This window comes from Pichia kudriavzevii, chromosome 2 (genome assembly GCF_003054445.1).
Source record: "Pichia kudriavzevii chromosome 2, complete sequence".
NCBI lineage: Eukaryota > Fungi > Ascomycota > Pichiomycetes > Pichiales > Pichiaceae > Pichia > Pichia kudriavzevii.
The window spans coordinates 2,162,671-2,179,582 of NC_042507.1; the positions used below are offsets into that span (position 1 = coordinate 2,162,671).

The 16,912-nt window shown below is 36.3% G+C and overlaps 10 protein-coding genes and 1 non-coding gene across 11 annotated transcripts, besides 2 other annotated features; 7 read left to right on the forward strand and 4 right to left on the reverse strand.

Moving 5' to 3' along the window:
• Window positions 1-102: 102 nt before the first annotated feature.
• On the reverse strand, window positions 103-2,013 carry C5L36_0B10160 (uncharacterized protein; the record flags this gene model as incomplete). The annotated part of the gene is made up of 1 exon (XM_029465396.1): window positions 103-2,013. The coding sequence occupies one exon, from the start codon at window positions 2,011-2,013 to the stop codon at window positions 103-105; it is 1,911 nt and encodes a 636-aa protein (XP_029321255.1).
• Window positions 2,014-2,278: 265 nt separating this feature from the next.
• Window positions 2,279-3,148, forward strand: C5L36_0B10165 (uncharacterized protein; the record flags this gene model as incomplete). The annotated part of the gene is made up of 2 exons (XM_029465397.1): window positions 2,279-2,281; window positions 2,357-3,148. 2 exons carry the CDS (start codon window positions 2,279-2,281, stop codon window positions 3,146-3,148), a joined length of 795 nt encoding a protein of 264 aa, XP_029321256.1.
• A 134-nt stretch (window positions 3,149-3,282) lies between these two features.
• On the reverse strand, window positions 3,283-5,379 carry C5L36_0B10170 (uncharacterized protein; the record flags this gene model as incomplete). Its single annotated transcript, XM_029465398.1, has 1 exon — window positions 3,283-5,379. One exon carries the CDS (start codon window positions 5,377-5,379, stop codon window positions 3,283-3,285), a length of 2,097 nt encoding a protein of 698 aa, XP_029321257.1.
• A 2,966-nt stretch (window positions 5,380-8,345) lies between these two features.
• C5L36_0Btrna5M lies at window positions 8,346-8,417 on the forward strand. Its single transcript has one exon. It is a non-coding gene; the product is annotated as a tRNA-Met (tRNA).
• Window positions 8,418-8,537: 120 nt separating this feature from the next.
• C5L36_0B10180 (uncharacterized protein) lies at window positions 8,538-10,133 on the reverse strand (the record flags this gene model as incomplete). Its single annotated transcript, XM_029465399.1, has 1 exon — window positions 8,538-10,133. One exon carries the CDS (start codon window positions 10,131-10,133, stop codon window positions 8,538-8,540), a length of 1,596 nt encoding a protein of 531 aa, XP_029321258.1.
• A 240-nt stretch (window positions 10,134-10,373) lies between these two features.
• C5L36_0B10190 (uncharacterized protein) lies at window positions 10,374-10,964 on the forward strand (the record flags this gene model as incomplete). The annotated part of the gene is made up of 1 exon (XM_029465400.1): window positions 10,374-10,964. The coding sequence occupies one exon, from the start codon at window positions 10,374-10,376 to the stop codon at window positions 10,962-10,964; it is 591 nt and encodes a 196-aa protein (XP_029321259.1).
• Window positions 10,965-11,342: 378 nt separating this feature from the next.
• C5L36_0B10195 (uncharacterized protein) lies at window positions 11,343-11,976 on the forward strand (the record flags this gene model as incomplete). Its single annotated transcript, XM_029465401.1, has 2 exons — window positions 11,343-11,477; window positions 11,545-11,976. The coding sequence occupies 2 exons, from the start codon at window positions 11,343-11,345 to the stop codon at window positions 11,974-11,976; spliced, it is 567 nt and encodes a 188-aa protein (XP_029321260.1).
• Window positions 11,425-11,429: a sequence feature (splice site used in CBS5147).
• Window positions 11,478-11,482: a sequence feature (splice site used in CBS573).
• Window positions 11,977-12,314: 338 nt separating the features above from the next.
• C5L36_0B10200 (uncharacterized protein) lies at window positions 12,315-13,706 on the forward strand (the record flags this gene model as incomplete). The annotated part of the gene is made up of 1 exon (XM_029465402.1): window positions 12,315-13,706. The coding sequence occupies one exon, from the start codon at window positions 12,315-12,317 to the stop codon at window positions 13,704-13,706; it is 1,392 nt and encodes a 463-aa protein (XP_029321261.1).
• Window positions 13,707-14,176: 470 nt separating this feature from the next.
• C5L36_0B10210 (uncharacterized protein) lies at window positions 14,177-14,551 on the reverse strand (the record flags this gene model as incomplete). Its single annotated transcript, XM_029465403.1, has 1 exon — window positions 14,177-14,551. One exon carries the CDS (start codon window positions 14,549-14,551, stop codon window positions 14,177-14,179), a length of 375 nt encoding a protein of 124 aa, XP_029321262.1.
• Window positions 14,552-14,918: 367 nt separating this feature from the next.
• Window positions 14,919-15,572, forward strand: C5L36_0B10220 (uncharacterized protein; the record flags this gene model as incomplete). Its single annotated transcript, XM_029465404.1, has 1 exon — window positions 14,919-15,572. One exon carries the CDS (start codon window positions 14,919-14,921, stop codon window positions 15,570-15,572), a length of 654 nt encoding a protein of 217 aa, XP_029321263.1.
• Window positions 15,573-15,978: 406 nt separating this feature from the next.
• Window positions 15,979-16,842, forward strand: C5L36_0B10230 (uncharacterized protein; the record flags this gene model as incomplete). The annotated part of the gene is made up of 1 exon (XM_029465405.1): window positions 15,979-16,842. One exon carries the CDS (start codon window positions 15,979-15,981, stop codon window positions 16,840-16,842), a length of 864 nt encoding a protein of 287 aa, XP_029321264.1.
• Window positions 16,843-16,912: the final 70 nt, after the last annotated feature.

Here is a 16,912-nt window from a genome sequence, read left to right on the forward strand (position 1 = left end):
TCCTATTTGGGCATTCCCACTCTACCCACTCTACAATATTACAGTAAACGCTATACACAGATAAAAGGATAGGAGAACAGCTAGTTTACGAATCCTGAAACATTATCTCCTCGAAAAGTTTTGCATGTACAATGCAGACACAATCACCATGAAACCAATGGCCCCACAGCCTATGGTGAACGGATTTATCATAGGTTCTTGTTCGGTGGGCTCCGGTTCTAGCCCTGGAGTAGCAATACGTGGATTCGATGCCGCCTTAACAATATGATTCATAAGTTCATTCAACGAAGAGTTCCAATATGAGCATATATGCAAGGGTGGAGATATATTCAACGTACGTGTGTACGGTTCTGGCAATAAATCTGATCGCTGCTGTTGTCTGTCAAGGTCTGCCTTTAGTGCCACAAAAACTGATGGGATACTATCAAGATACGCAATCTTTTGTTTGACTTCGACCAAATGCTGAAACGATTCAGGGTCAGACGAATCATATGCAAAACATAGGACATCACAAAAATCCAATTTTTCCTTATTTGCCAAAATTGCGTTTTCAAGCTCTCCTAACTCTTCCATTATTAAGTAACATTGTTTTCCTCCGGTCAGCTCTACGTTGTTTACAGCAAAACTTTGCTGTATAGTAGGTGAATGCGCATTGCTAAATGATCTCCCTAAAAATGCCTCCAGTAATGAAGTCTTACCGCAGCCTGAAGCACCCACTATGAAGCAGTTAAAAACGGTCCTATCAATCACTGGAGCACGGAAGACTTTGCCGTTCCTCTTCTTAAACTTTCTAGGTTTTGTTATGTACAACGCCGCAGAGGTAGATGCTGCAGAAGTATTGGATTCAAAACCGAAATACCCAAGGTATGCTAATGTAATCTTATGGTCTAAAAAGGTAGTCATTGACCACTGCGCCAACCATCCTTGAAGCGTCACGTATCCCTGTTCATTGCATACAACACTTCTTGGGAAGTTCGTATCTTTCCATGTTTTCGGTATTCCTGGAGTAGGATAAAAAAGCCTTTCGAGTTCATGGTGATTTAACCCACCATCATTGTCTTTGTCAAACAAAAGAAACAAATCCACCAAAAACTTATAACCCAGAGGAGACAATTCCACACTAGAATACCTTGGAATTTCAAGTTTTGGATATAAAACCTTTTCGTCGATTGAGAGGGAGTCTGTGTAATTAAAAGCTCTTAAGATCCCCCATACAGTTTCATGTCGCCCCGATTCAACAAAAAACTTATTCAATAAAAGGAATCCCCTTGCCGTTATTCCTTTTTCACCTGCACAATCGGGCATTAAACTATTTAGGGTAGTTTTAATTGTTTCAAGCTCAGTTATATCAATAGACTTGTGGAAGCATTTTTGTTGTAAGCGTAGGAATTCCTCATCTGATAAGTATCCGTCCTGGTCTCTATCACATAAATAGAATACACGATTCAGGGCCGTTATTGCTAAAGGTTTCATAGATGCGTCTTTGTAATCATAAAGGGGTGACAGTGGATGTGTAACTGCGCGTTGGCATAGATAGAATGCGTGGTTGATATTGTAGTTCTCCTTTGCGCTACACCTGATACACGCTTCGACTTCTTTGAAATCTTTTAGCAGTGGCATGAACTCTTCATTCAGCGCAACTGAGATATCTGAAGACGTCTGAAGATCTAACTTACTGTTGCAAACGATAATTGGTAGATTAACGCCCATAGATCTGAACATGGGGATCCAATATAAGGAGATTCTTTCATAAGTGTAATGGTCAGAATAAACTAGCCAAATCACATCTGCTTGTCTAACTTCATATTGTAGAGAAGAGAGGTTCGAAGCAGACGTATCGACCAAAATTGTTGAGTTCAATGAGGAACGGCTATCCGAAAAATCACGTGGAATGTTTATAGGAGGAATGACATGTTGAATATTCGGTACAAATCTCTCCTTCACAAGAGCTGTAATAAGCGATGACTTTCCTACTCCTTCGTCACCACATACAACAACCCGTACAATTGTCATGGAAACACAAGAAATGTTATCAATGGACAAGAAATGTTTCTAATAGAAATTTGCAAAATAATTCTTATGGACATTCCTGTACAAACAGTAAAGTAAGTTATCATCAAACCTCAAAATACATGCCGCGGTGGAAATTTACACGCACTTGGAAACTTGCAGACATGCCAACGAAGGCAAAATCGGGGAATTTGATTCCTTCATTAACACACGAGCACTATCCAAATAGTTCAGGATACCTTCTTCAAGCCCGTCTAAATATTGAAAAATGGTATGTGGTAAAGCATCGAAGAATATGACGCACAAATCAAGAGCATACACTAACATTTTACTTTCCATTTTATAGACTTCTATTGGTACTGGTTATGATTTATCGAATTCTGTCTTTTCCCCTGATGGAAGAAACTTTCAGGTGGAATATGCCTCCAAAGCGGTGGAAAATGCAGGAACATCGATTGGTATAAAATGCAAGGATGGTGTCATTCTGGCTACTGAGAAAATAATTACATCTAAACTTTTGGTTCCAGGTAAAAACAAGAGAATACAATCCATTGATAGACACGTAGGCGTTGTATATTCTGGCTTGATACCAGATGGAAGACATTTGGTTAACAGAGGTAGAGATGAAGCACAAAGTTTTAAATCGTTATACAAGGAACCAATGGGATTGGAAGGACTTATAAGTAGATTAGGTTATTACGTTCAAGCGTATACCTGTTATAACTCCGTGAGACCGTTTGGTATAAACGCAATTATCGGTGGTGTCGATGATGATGGGGCGCACTTATATATGCTTGAACCAAGTGGTGTATACTGGGGATACCTAGGTGCTGCTACTGGTAAAGGTAGACAGGCAGCTAAGGCAGAGTTGGAGAAGTTGGATCTGCCAAATATTTCTGCTAGGCAGGCTGTCAAAGAAGCAGCAAGGATTATACATCTCGTTCATGAAGACAACAAGGATAAAGATTACGAGCTAGAAATCACATGGGTGAGTAAGTCTGAAACCAACGGTCTCCACAAGTTTGTTCCGGAAGAGCTACTTGATGAAGCAAAGAAGTTTGCAGAACAAGCTGCCGAAGGCGGAAGTGATAGTGACAGTGATAGTGATAGTAGCAGCGATGAAGAAATGGAGAAATAGAAGTTGTATGTTCTCTGATGTCTTGTACTTCACTTAATATATACTTTTTATATTAGGTATTCTCGAAGAAAAAATATACAACAATCATAGATTTTTGTGACAGGAAATTGTATAAACACCACCATTTTTATAACTCATTCCTTCAGATGAGATTTAAGAGCCTCGATTTCTTGTTCTAGTTCATGTATTTTCATCATCGCACCTTTTTTTGTTTGACTGAGAGCCACCTCTGCAGTCTTCCATTTTGTATTCAAGTCATCCAGTCTCAATTGTTTCAATTGAGACACGATATCACTTTTCTCACTCATTCTATCTTTAAGTATCGAGTTTTGGGATTCAAGTTCTTTTACTCGTGAAGTTTCAGTAGCTCTAGCTTTTTCCAACTCCAAAAGCTTTCTGTTCAATATGTTATTCTGAGATTTCAAGTCAAGAATTACGCTGTTATTTGATATCAAGTTGGATTTTTCCTTCACTATCGCCTCATAGTTCTTGAGAATTGTTGAGATAGATTCAATCTCAAAATTCTGAGTCACTGTTAAAATCTTCAGCACTTGTTTATAGTCTTTCTGTCCAACTAATGCGTCCAACGCAGACTGTATTTTACCAGTGGAAGTTGGATCGATTACCTTTTTCAGCAAATCGATGAAGACTATATGGTAGTTCTTCAAGCATATAATAATTTCATTTAAAGCAGCTTTTTCATTACGGTTATTTTCAAGCAACTCAAGGTTTTGGTGGCTCAATGTAGAGTATTTCCTTTCGATATCAGATAAAAGCCTTTTATGTTCAGACTCTTGCTGCTTCAAATTTGATTCATTCATAAGCAACCTTTCAACTTGTAGATGTAGCTTTTTCTGAAACTGCAGCAATTTTTTCCTCTCACATTCTGAATGTTCCAATTGTTCTTTGTATTTATTCAAGCGCTCAAGTAATACACTGTCTGAAGTTTCTAGTATATCAGGTTGCCTTGAAGTGTGTTCAGATAAATTATTGGGCACTTGAGTATCTTGATTATTAAGATGGTCCATAGAATCTGCAGCAGCAGGTTTAGTTTGAGTACTTATTAATTTATTAATATGATCATCAAGAGACATCAATATATCTTCAAAATTGTTTATTTTATTAGAAGGCTCCACTTGCTGATTATAATTCAGCTTGGATATAACCTTGTTTATTCTATTCTGCCAATCAAACTGGTTGTGAGCCTGCTCCAAAAACTGTTCTCTTAGCATTTCCAAGTTCTGTTGTAAATCTTCATTCTTCTCCTTTAAGGACTGGTTTTCCCTTGTAATCGCCGCATAATCAGTTGGTAGTTCATTCAGATTAGAAGTGTGGAATCTATAGTCAATAGTGTCCAAAACATGTTTTTCAAAATTTTCGGACATTTCGTCCCTATTCACCCCGTTAGTTAAAGAGTTGAAGAGCTTGTCTCTTAATAAATCATTTAATAGTTTGATCTGGACTTTGCAGTTTGTAAGCTGATTCTGCAAATCAAACGTTTCTTTTGTTGCAGCTGCTATGTTGTTGACATTCTCTTCCTGTGTTTCATCTTCTTCAATGTTCAGTTTAGCAAAAAACTTTTCTATCGGACTTTGATTGAAGTCAGATTTGATATCAAAGGACGTATCGTAGTTATTCTGCCTACTCAAACGTTTCTGAGGTGATTTGTTCAGAAATTTTCGCTTACCTACATCATTAGACTGTTTTCCTCTGATAACTGCAGCTCCTGAGAAATTAAGGTCGTTATTCATATTATTATAATCAAGATGGGTGTTTGATGTCATTGTGGAAGTGCGAGTATCTACTGTTTTTGGGGTTTCAAACGTATCACTAGACAATGTGGCACATCTTTTAGCTGAATCTGTTGTTTTGATGCTTTGTGGAATATCGGCAGGAGGATTGTCTCTATCAGAAATATGATGATGAATCCTAGATTTCTTGGGTGTTGACATCATTGGTATCTCAGAATTAGAACCAAAATGAGAAAATGGCTCAGTTTTTTCTTTCCTTGACTCATCAATGGTATTACCATTTTTATCACTTATACTTGAATCCAAATCACTTGCTTTTTGGTCCTCAGAATGACCCCCGTTATCTGATATTTCGAAACTTGAAAGTTCTTCAACTTCTTCATCTGAAGAAATCGAGTCAGAAACGTTCTTATTTTCGATATTTACAGCGCCTTCTTTCCCATGCTCCTCGTAGTTATCCTTTTCAGCAGTATGACTCATCGACTATATTGGTTCAACCGTAGAGTAGCCCACTGAGTTTTCCAACATACACTACCTAAACTAAAAGATAACTTTGACTGAACCTTTGCAATTGTTTACATACAAGAGGGTGCAATATTTCAAACGCGAACACTTCTACTAGAAACTTGGATTTTCTGCCGCTTCCACGGAACTGAGACATGGTCCGAGAATTCGGACTTCCCTGTGACTTGCAAAATATTGAGTTGACTGATAGTTTTTAAGTGAAGAGCTTGCAGAACAATTCAAGCGGTATACAATTCTCTCTTATTTGCTTTTTACAAACGTCAGTTGCGCATAGTTAGGGGACCAATTTTCCTAATCATTGTGAAATGGTGTCATGATATAAGTTTCTATGCTTGTCTTACTCTTTCGACATGATTAGCTAGTAATGCATGTCTTACGAATTCTGGTTTATTATTTCTAAGTGGTCTTCACGTAAATATAACTCAAAAATGTTCTTGAAAGGAAACCGGTCTATGTTCATGCAATCCTTTCTTTCCTCGTATAAATTCTAATAATGGGAGTATTTTTGAAATACACATACAAGAATCTTTAGGGAAAAAAAGTATGAATATATAGATATATGTGCTGTTTTTTTTTTTCATTCATTGATGTAATTAGTTAACCACAAACACTAGAGGCTTGGGGTATTAAGCCGAGAAAGACTGGTAATTAAACACTATGTGGGGAGGAACAGCGTACAAAGTATTGAGAAAAAAATAGGCTCTGTGTGGCCTATCCGGCTAATATGTAAGCAGGCATGTCATTTTCTTAGGTTAAATGGAATCTCTTTCTTCACATTAGACTACAATACTTTAAATAAACTTTTGCTTTTTGTACAATTATATCCTTAATCCTTTCTTCAAGGGATCTCATTAAGGGTAAAAAGCTTTTGCTCCACCTGACTGGTCTTCCAAAAAGTTTTAGTAGCAAAGAGCTTAGTTGGGGCTTATTGAAAAACTATATAGGTGTACAAGCCAGCCAACGGCTCATATCTTTATATACACTGAGTGCCCGAATTCAGTTCTGATGTTTATCTCTAGTATAAACTCGTGGTTTTTTCGTGAATGTAATTAGAAAAACTTCAAAGTGAAGTAAGAATTTTTTTACTGTTTATATTCAACACTTAGTGACTATCTACGCAAAGCTGTTAAACTTACAAAGGAAAAACTTGCATAAAGTTACACTTTAAAGGATCTTACTCTTGTTAACCAAAGATGTTTCCGTAAACTTAGTAGGATCACATGTATTAAACATACAATAACATAAAATTACGTTGATTGGATAGTCCCTTTTTTTGAAAAGTACCAACTTTTAGTAGCTTAAAGTGGTACGCTCTTTTCTCCGAATCACATTGAAAATCATTGCTATTCTCTTTCAAAACTCCAAACTAGCACAGTACTACCTATTGAGACACTTGTTAGTAGAGCCTCATTTATTATATATTTTCGCTTCGTTTTTCGATGTTCCATGCCTTATAAACTAATCATATTAGAGAAGTATAAAAAAAATAGATTTATGCATACCAATAATCTTGTTGGAGTAGAAATAGTAGTTTGTAAAATTTTCACAACCTCTAGAAAACATCTGCATAGTTAAGAAATATGGAAAAAAGAGTGGAATCTGTTTTAATCTCTTACAAATTTCATTATTGTAAAACACCAATACAAGGTCTCAAAATTATTTCCAAATTTGGGATGTTTTGATAAGTTGAATCATTTTAACGATAATCGCCAATCATATCAATAGCTATAACATTGTCGCTAACATTGATAAATAGGGTGCATTTATCAATGAATACTCAATAAGTGTATCAAAGCAAAAGTAAACAATGGGCGTAAAGAAAGTCAGTAGTTTAGTAGATTTCTCTCTATTTTTGAATTTCCGATTAAAAGTTATGCAACTTATTTCATCTTTTTTTTGAGCCAACAAGATATTGTCTGATTTTGATATCTTACGCCTGCAAGTTGGACTCATCTTCTGTTGCTATTATGTTACTGGCGTCAAAACATCTGTCTAAACTACTTTATTATAGACTTTTATCTTTATAAAGTAATTATTATCATAGCTTATTGATGAATAATCGCTACTCTTTACAGATAGAAGGGATTCCGTTGTCAACTCTATCTTGTGTTTTGCGTGTTTATTGGGGCTAAGTTTTTCACCTGTCTTTGCAGAAAGTCCTCTGCTTGTTTGTTTCTTCAAAGTACAACTATTTTTTAAATACTGACATCTTTAAGTTTGGAGGATCAAGTTTATAACATTCTACAAATTAGGAAAGGGATTTTTCAGCATGTGTTCCAAAAAAAGGAAGTGCCAGTAGATAGACGATAACATACTGATGTTAAGATTTCGATTTTAGAATAAGGGAAGTTAACAAGGGTCAAGTATCCAGAGTAGAAAGCAAAGAAAGTTAGTCCCGTTGATCATGTAGAGCATAGGCATAGAGAAGCCGTCGGAGACACTGTCATTGGCATAAATTAATTATCATTTGTCAACGGGCTATGACAGGACTGGCACAGTAAAAAATAAAGACCTAAAACGTAATAAGCTCGTACAGGTGTCTGCTATACGAAAAAGAGTAGCAACTGAGGGTGATTCCAGGTTGCGGGCGTGAAGTATATAAGACAGACAATATCCTGTTATATAGAATTGATATAGCTGATATAGCTCCTAATCGGGAGTGAAAGCAGCAGAAGGAGGAAGAGAGAAATCTATTACTACTTTTACTACGACTAACTTCCGCCACGCCCATTGTATAATCGCGCGGTTATACACCTATTGCGTACTTACTAATACGTGTATCACAATTATCATTCCTGCGTACAATACTATAGCTATTGATAAAATTAGTGATTATTCTTAAAAAGATTCAACCATCAAAACATCCCAAATTAGAAAATAATTTCGACACCTCACACCTAGCCCTGAACATTTCATTAACAAGCACCGTGGCGCAGTGGAAGCGCGCAGGGCTCATAACCCTGATGTCGTTGGATCGAAACCAACCGGTGCTAAATTTTTTGGTGTTCCCTCTGCTAGGAAACAAAATCTCTTGCGTTATTATATAATGGAAGGATTAAAATCGTGATTAAGCAGAATGAATTCTCAAATATTAAACTATATAGCATTTTCTTTTAAAAAGGGGCTGTGGCAGGAACCTCGTCAAAATTGGCATCCATTTGTAATTTCTGACTTTCGCTTCCTCGTGAAAGAAGGTTACTCTCTTCGGTGTTGATCGATAGCTGTTTGGGATTTTTATCCAGTCTTTTTTTCGTGTTTCGTTTATTATTTTTACGTGCAGGTGGACGCCAAGTAACCCAGTGATCTCTCCAAACAGGACCTTGAGCGACAAAACTAACGTGGGAAAGTGTAATAAAATTCACCGTTGTATTATCAACTATAGCCAAAGTTATCCTATTTGGGTCAGACTTGAGTGCAGCCATGTCTATGCCTTTAGAATAATCCCAGCTTGAATCGAGAGACTTTGTCCTAGTTTTTCCCATTTCTTTCTTATCTTCATCTCTCTGTTTGTTTTTGGCCCTGGTCTTTGGTTTTGGCTTGTAAGTATCAGGGTTTGATCTTGCTCTTTCAAGTAAAGATCTTATTTCAGAGTATTTAGGTATTTTCTCAGCAGCTTTAAATATCGAAATCTGATAATCAGGTAAAGGCGGATTTTTCTTCTTAAAGTTTGGAGAAGGCTTCCAAACATTAAATGATATTTTATGCACTTTACTTGGTTCATTAATGTCAGCTTGTATTCTGGGAAGGTCGGAGATACTCATGGATTGCTTCCATATTTTTGAATGCAAAAATGTGAAAATATTGAAATATGAAAAAGCCAATTTGAATGGGAACCTAATACCGAAAAAATCAGATACACTAACTAGTAATCGAGTCCAAAAACTCATTCTTACGTTCTTGAAGAGTTCATCTGCAGGTTTGAGTATTTCGGATTTCTTACCAGATATTAATCCTCCAAATTCTTCATGTCTTGTAATGATGTAGCCATCACGTTTTAGAATAGAATATACTAGATACTGGGTCAACTGCTCCTCACTTTTAACCAAAATAGAATAAGCTACTTGCAAGCTCAGAGGTGGCATTTTATCATATATCTTGTTATTTTCACCGTTATTAGGATCCCAGAATTTCAACATACAACTACCCCTCTCAACTAGATACAAAACCTCCTCAAACCCAAAATGGCAAACATTTTGGTTGTCAATAAATCCCATAGTCTCTAAAAATTTCCCTTTCGGTTGAAGCATGAAAAGGTCATTATGATCGTCTTTATTTATATATATTGTACTTGCCTTTAAATTCTCCAAATTCACAATGGCACCTCTTTTTACTGCTAGCGCATTAAATCTCATATTCCTAGCCTTGTTAAGTTTATTCTGATCATATGCTGATAATTGATGAATATCGGCATCGGTTAATAATGGTTCCATGTCTTTCATACCCTTCTTTGAAAAGCTATTTAGCATAGACCAATCTTGTAATTCATCATCACTTTCGTCTGAAAACTCAGCCTCCATAGCGTCCCTCGCAAAAGATGATGGCAAGGGAGTGGATCCTCTTGTTGAAAGTGGTGTTCCAAGAGGAGATTCTAAGAAAGACTCTGATGAACTTAAATTCGACCTTGAGTAATCATTTACCATTGGTGTTGCTCCAGATGTGGATACAGAAGCTGAGCGGCACATAAGTTCATCACTTGTTAAGCTTTGCATTTCCGAAGGGAATCTTGTTTAATGTGATGTTTCTACTTCGAGAGAGTTCTCCTAGAAAGACATCAGCCTTCTACGTATTTCTATAGGATAAGGGGCTTGCCGCGTGTATGAAAATCAACTTTTCTTTCTTCCCTCACACACGCAGGAACACCAACATTTCATTAATCGGATGAATTTTGATCCAAATTCAGTATACCAGAGATTAAAGTAAAAGCTAAAACCGCTGAATAAATTTGAAGCATGCTAACCTCAGACAACATGATGTCTTATGCTACGTTTTGTGGTAATGTCCTTGACGATATGCTGGAACAGATCATACACAACGTCATTTCACGTTCTTTACTGGATGAAAAACTCACCCGTAAAGATTATGGCACAATTAGGGCTCCTATTTTCCACGATCCGCCATCCTTTGGCCAGACCGACGCTGGCAACGAAAATAGCGAGATCAATCCCATAAATATTGATGATGATACTACCGATGGCAAAGAAGATGCTGCTGATGAGAACGGCAATATTGATAATATAAAACATCACAAGCACACTAAACTCAATAAACTGAATAAAGTCAATAAAAACTATAAAAAGAAAGACACCTCACGATATACGGAGCCTGATATTGGAAGATTCCAATTTGTCATAAATGGAAAAGATATTTACGTCAATGCATTAGATGCCAATCGAAAACTACTTGGCGACAAGGCTTCGTTATTAACTCTTGGTACTGCACAAGATCTGTATTTTAAGTGTTCAAATTGTGATAGAAAGATTGCTGGAAGCCGGTTCAGTGCACACATTGATAAATGTCTGGGTGGAAGATCAAGAAAGTAGTATTTGTTTTAATAATAGAAGTATAATAGCAAACGGACTGTGGACTGTGGGTGAAATCCTGCGTTTCTATACTCTTTCGTGGGTATCACAATTTGAGATTCACAGGTTGTAAAACACAGATGAAATGAGCCAGCATGATACTTGATGCATATGTAAGTTAACTGAAAATACATACCTAACATTGTGGAAGCCTAATAAGGAAATTCTTAAAATCGAAACAGATTTTTTGTCTTTGGAAATTCGTTATGGTTTAGGCAGAAATATGGATATAACATTTCTAGGATCACTCTTGATAAACTAAAAATATTTACGGACATTTTAGTGAAGACGTTTTAGCTTAGGTCTTACTAGGTTTAGTATCCGACTCCATTTTAAAGGATGCAAATAAAGAAAACGAACTTTATCTTTCACCATGTTCATAAATTGAATTTGAAAAAAGCTACTACAAATAACTCGAGGTGTATGTGTCAAGCATGCCAAATCCTGTCACCAGTAGTTGGCAAAATGAGAAAGGTGCGTATTAAATCTCTCAAGATCATTCTTTGCCAAAATTTTAAGCTTGGATACTAACACTTGGTAGATCTTTATTCTGGGTTTAATTTTCCCACCACTATACTTTTACATTTGGGCTATCAAGATATATGCTATTATTCGGTATAGACAACAAATATTAGCAATTGCGCAACTATCAAAAGGTTCTGAGGAAGAGCAAATTGTTTCAGAAGACCACCCGCTTTCAGGTATTAACGAGCAAAGCAGTACGAATAATCTGGGATCAGGTCTTGCTAACCCCTTCTCTGATGCTAATCGAATCAATGATTGGGAGCTACAAAAAGACGTAAATAGGCAACGTTTAGTAAATCGAAGAAGCTTTTATGATTTCAAGCTTCATGCAAAGACCAATGCGCAATTTGATAGATGGTTAGGTAGGTCTTTTATTGCATTTACTGGCCAGATTCTCATAATATTTTTAATTGTATTATCCGTCATACTGGAGCATAAAAGAAAATGATACAGGCAAAAGTGGAGGAGACTATAGGTTCAAGGTGATGATAAACTTTTTTCAAGAAGAGGATAGCAAGGAAAAAAAAAGTTACGCATTGCCCAATTTGGAAGGTTAAGGCCACTAAGTGAGACACACTGAAGAGCATCCATACCTATCTTATACAAATTTTTTTAGATAAACTATCCAAATGAAACAAGAATATATGAATAAATCACTTTTCATGCAAAGAAGAAGAAAACGAAGGGCGTCGTTTGTCATCTGTAGTAATCCTTCTTGTCTTTACATATTTGTCAAAAGAGGCAACAGATCTGACTATTCTAGCAATAGAAAATAAAGACCATAATATGGGACTACAGGCTGCCTTTATTTCCCTACACTTTATCTGTTTTTTTTTGAACATACCACCACTGGTATGGCACATAAAATCCAAAAACATTCCCGCAATCACATTACTTGCCTACGTGCAATTAATGATGATTAATGGTTTTGTAGGTGCTATTATTTGGGGAGGAAAGAATTATGCATATGCATGGAATGGTGAAGGATGGTGCGATATTATGATCAGACTTCAACTGGCAATATCAGTTGGCATTTCCTCCTCAATTACATGTGTGAGTTTGAACTTATTGGTTATATTTCTAACAAATTCTGCTACAACTTTTTGGTTCAGTAATAAGTGGGTTAAACCATCTGTAGAAATATTCTGTTCAATTATTTTTCCTTTTATCGTGTCGGGAGCTACTTACTTTGCACAAACAACTAGGTACATAATTAATCAATATTCAGGCTGTTCACCGGCATTAGCAAATTATGGTGTTTCGATTGTTACGTTTTATTTATGGATATTTTTGTGGAGTTTCCTCGGAACAGTTGTCTCCGGTACTACTTTAGTTTTGTTCTTCAAGAAAAGAAAAGCTGCCAAGGAAATTCTTGTTTGCACAAATTCAGGTCTATCTGTTAAGAAATTTGTTAGATTATTAGCTTATTGTGTTATGGTCATTACCACATCGATAGTTTTCTCTGTTATTCTAGGCTCAAATATCAATGTCGAAAAAGGGAGTTTTTATGATAAGGACAAAATCCATCCCAAAACATGGGGCTACGTTTTTAAATTACAACACATCTCCTCAACAGACATCAATAAATGGGTTTTGATTACTATCTCCTTTATCAGTTTTTTTTTGTTTGGCATTGGACAAGAAGCAAAAAGCATGTATTTGTCCTTTTTGGAGGTGACTTCAGGAGGAAGGTACCTTATAAAATGTTGTGGATGGGTAGGTCGTCATGCTGACAAGATTATTGGCAACAGTTTACTCTACAATAGAAGTATCTATTTTCATGCCTTTTGTAATTCGGATGTGTTTGATAATGATACAGATGATGATGATTATACTTTGAAGACCCAGAAAGTAGTTTCTGATATTGAATCATTGAAACCGGGTTATAATAATGAAAATATAGGCAACAGGAGACAATTCTACAGCTCATTTAATCACGGCCTAATGGGTATAAGCGACGATTTCAGGGTTGATGAAAATGCGAGGGAAATCGTACAAGACTTTGAACATAGTATTCACACACCAGTAACTCCTTGTACTCTGGAGGGAGGAGATAGCCTCTATAACGAGGAAAGTTTTATGATTGAGCTGCAAGATGCTGCCAAAGCGGTGGAAAGAGAAACACAGAGCCGCTTGAGTACTCAAGAGATTGACGAGATGAAATATTTATACTATTAGAATCCTACTACCTGGGCGTGGTACTTCTTTTTTGTTTATATTACATGTCAGTTCGTCCTGTACTAGTTTTGTAGTTGAATTACTTCAACCGACTTCTCCTTCTTTAAATTTCTATTTGATCTATAATAAGAAAGGTTCCACGTAGGTATTTTTAATTTCCGCAAAGATACACGGAGGGATTAAGACACTGGTCATACATTCGGCAAATAATATACATTTATGAAGGAAGGAAGTATATAAAAGGGAAGGAAGTCTCATCAAGAAAGATATCAATACAGCAGGATCATGATATACAAACAACGAGAATCTAAATTAACCCAGGTTATATCACATTGGTATTTGCAAGTGTATAAAACCGAGAGACACAAACTAAAAGTAAACATAGATTCTTATATGTAGTATTATCTGAGTAATTTTTTTTTGTATTTATTCATTTTCGTTTATCAATTCATGACAAAACTAAAATTGAATTATTCTTCTTGTTTCTTTGGGAACTTTACCACTTCAAAGTTTGATTGAAATAGCATTAAGTTAAATGACTTGGTGCCATCCTCCTTTTCGTATGCTGTATTTTTTGCCTCTGCCTCGAGATAGATTTTTGCACCCTTGCCCAAGTATTTTTCCATGAACTCAATTTGAGCAGGAGCAAAACATGCAATGTTGAACCAAGAAACAGACTCAGTGCCTTTACTCTTGGAATTGACAGCAATTGCATACTTGACGAAGTCCTTACCTGTGGAAGTTGTTTGCTTTTGTAAATCGGTACCAATAGTACCAATTAAAGTCATCTTGGCAAACTTAGGTTTGAAGGAGGTGGAGAATGATCTGAGTGATTGTCTGAACATTGTAGATAGATGTAACTGCTGTGTTGTTGCGTTAGTCTTTGAATTTTCAACAATCCACTATGGTGGAAAACAGTATATACAGATGTTCACAGCTTAAATTCCTGCGTCGTTTTTAATTAAGAAAAAAAAAAAAGGTTGCCACTGAAAATTCCAAGAGGTAAAACAATAAAATCGACGCGTCGTGATTCTTTGTTGACCCAAATTAGCTGAAAACTTAGTTTAGCGAATAAACAGTAAGGAAATGTGAATTTGGAAATGTGGAAATTGAGTTAATGATGAATGAAGAAAGACACTTGTTAATTGGACCTGTCTTTGATTTTGAAAGACATACCGTAATCGGGAACAACACCACACCACACACCACACCATGTTCTTAAGATCTTCTTTGAATAGAGGCATTCTTTCTGCGTCTCAAAGACCTTTTTCTACCGCATCTTTCTTGAAGGCTGCTAATGCCACTGCTGGTGCAAGTATTGCAACTAGACCAGAGGGTTTCAGAGTCCCAAAGCCAAAGACATGGGAAGAATCAAAGGAAAGTGCATTGGCAAAGGCTACCAAATGGTTTCTTATGGCTGAAATGTTCAGGGGTATGTACATTGTCTTGGAAATGTATTTCAGAGCGCCATATACCATTTACTATCCATTCGAGAAGGGTGCAATTTCTCCAAGATTTAGAGGTGAACATGCCTTGAGAAGATATCCTTCAGGAGAGGAGAGATGTATCGCCTGCAAACTATGTGAAGCCATTTGTCCTGCTCAAGCAATTACCATTGAAGCCGAGGAGAGAGTCGATGGTTCAAGAAGGACCTATAAGTACGATATTGATATGACTAAGTGTATATACTGTGGCTACTGTCAAGAATCTTGCCCTGTCGATGCAATCGTTGAAACTCCAAATGCTGAATACGCAACTGAAACAAGAGAGGAGTTGCTATACAACAAGGAAAAGTTGTTAGCTAATGGTGATAAGTGGGAGCAAGAATATCAATATGCTGCTAACGCTGATGCTCCTTACAGATAATCTCAATTTGCATTCATCACCTATTCATCAATCTATTCTTCTATTCTTCTATCCTTCTGTCCATCTATTCATCTATTCTTCTATCCCTATTTATTTTGTATAAACGTCGATAATCATACTTTTTTTTTGAGTATATTGGAATTTTTTTTTTGTAAAAGCTCCTGTTCTTGAGACGAGGTCTGAACAGCATGTTAATCACTTTATACTCTATACCGACATTGGCCTATTTGATTCGGAAGTAGAACGGTTATGTTCTTGCTCATAATTTACCATTCTTTGGAGACGCTCTTTTAGGATAAATGATTTTTTTTGAACTTTTTTTTTTTCGTTTTGGGTGTTGATTTTCATTATTGATGATGAAAAGGACATACAAAAAAAAGTAATCAATCGGCTTCAACACCTAAGTATGTCAGATCTAAAGACGGTTTCAAGGTCACAGTTGTTTGATGATGACTTTAATTCCAATCACAACAATGATGAGTTGACTAATTCTTCCGATTCAGAGCCTCAAAATTACACTCTTCCTCCTCCAGGTTTTGATTTCGAAATTGTTGATGTTGAAGATGCTGAACATAGCAGTAATAACGATACCACAGAGGTTGAAAGCGGTGAATATGCAAAGGAGGAGAAAGTGGAATATTTCCCGCTGTTTTCTACGTCTAATGATACAAAGGAAGATGCCAGAGAAGCAAAACCATCTTTAGTGAAGGTGAAAATAGACGATGTATCGGTTGAAGAGGAGAGAGATGAATTTAAAAGTACAAAGGACCAGGAAAAAGAATGGGATGATCTAGTACATCAGCTGAATGCTAATGCACGACCTTTGTCATATTATTTCCCAACTTTAGGTGAAGACGAACATAGAAAAATGGAATCTATGGCGGTAGATGGTGAAACCATTTTGAAATGGAGTAAAGAATTTGTTGTGGAATCTAAGTACAAGTTGATAGATTTAAAGGAATATAATGCAAAGATTGATTTATACTATAAAATCGATGCTTCCAGAAAAAAGTCACGTAAAAGACCTGGTAAAAAGAAAAGGGATGCAAGGATATTCAGGAAAGAAAGATTGGAAAAATGGAAAAAAGACTTAAAACTTGCCCAAGAGAGAGCCAGGCAAAGAAAGTATAGAGAGCTATCTAATTTCACAAAAGAAAAACCAAAAAAATCATTCTTTGGGGAAAACACCAAACGTATTAGAACTGTATCCAGGAGTTCCAATAAGGCCACCTCCAAGCTACCCGGAAAACCTGTTTTTAGAACTGAGTGATCTGTTTATAGTTGCAAAGATTTTCTTATTTGCATATGTATCATACACTAAGAATATACTATGGTAAAAC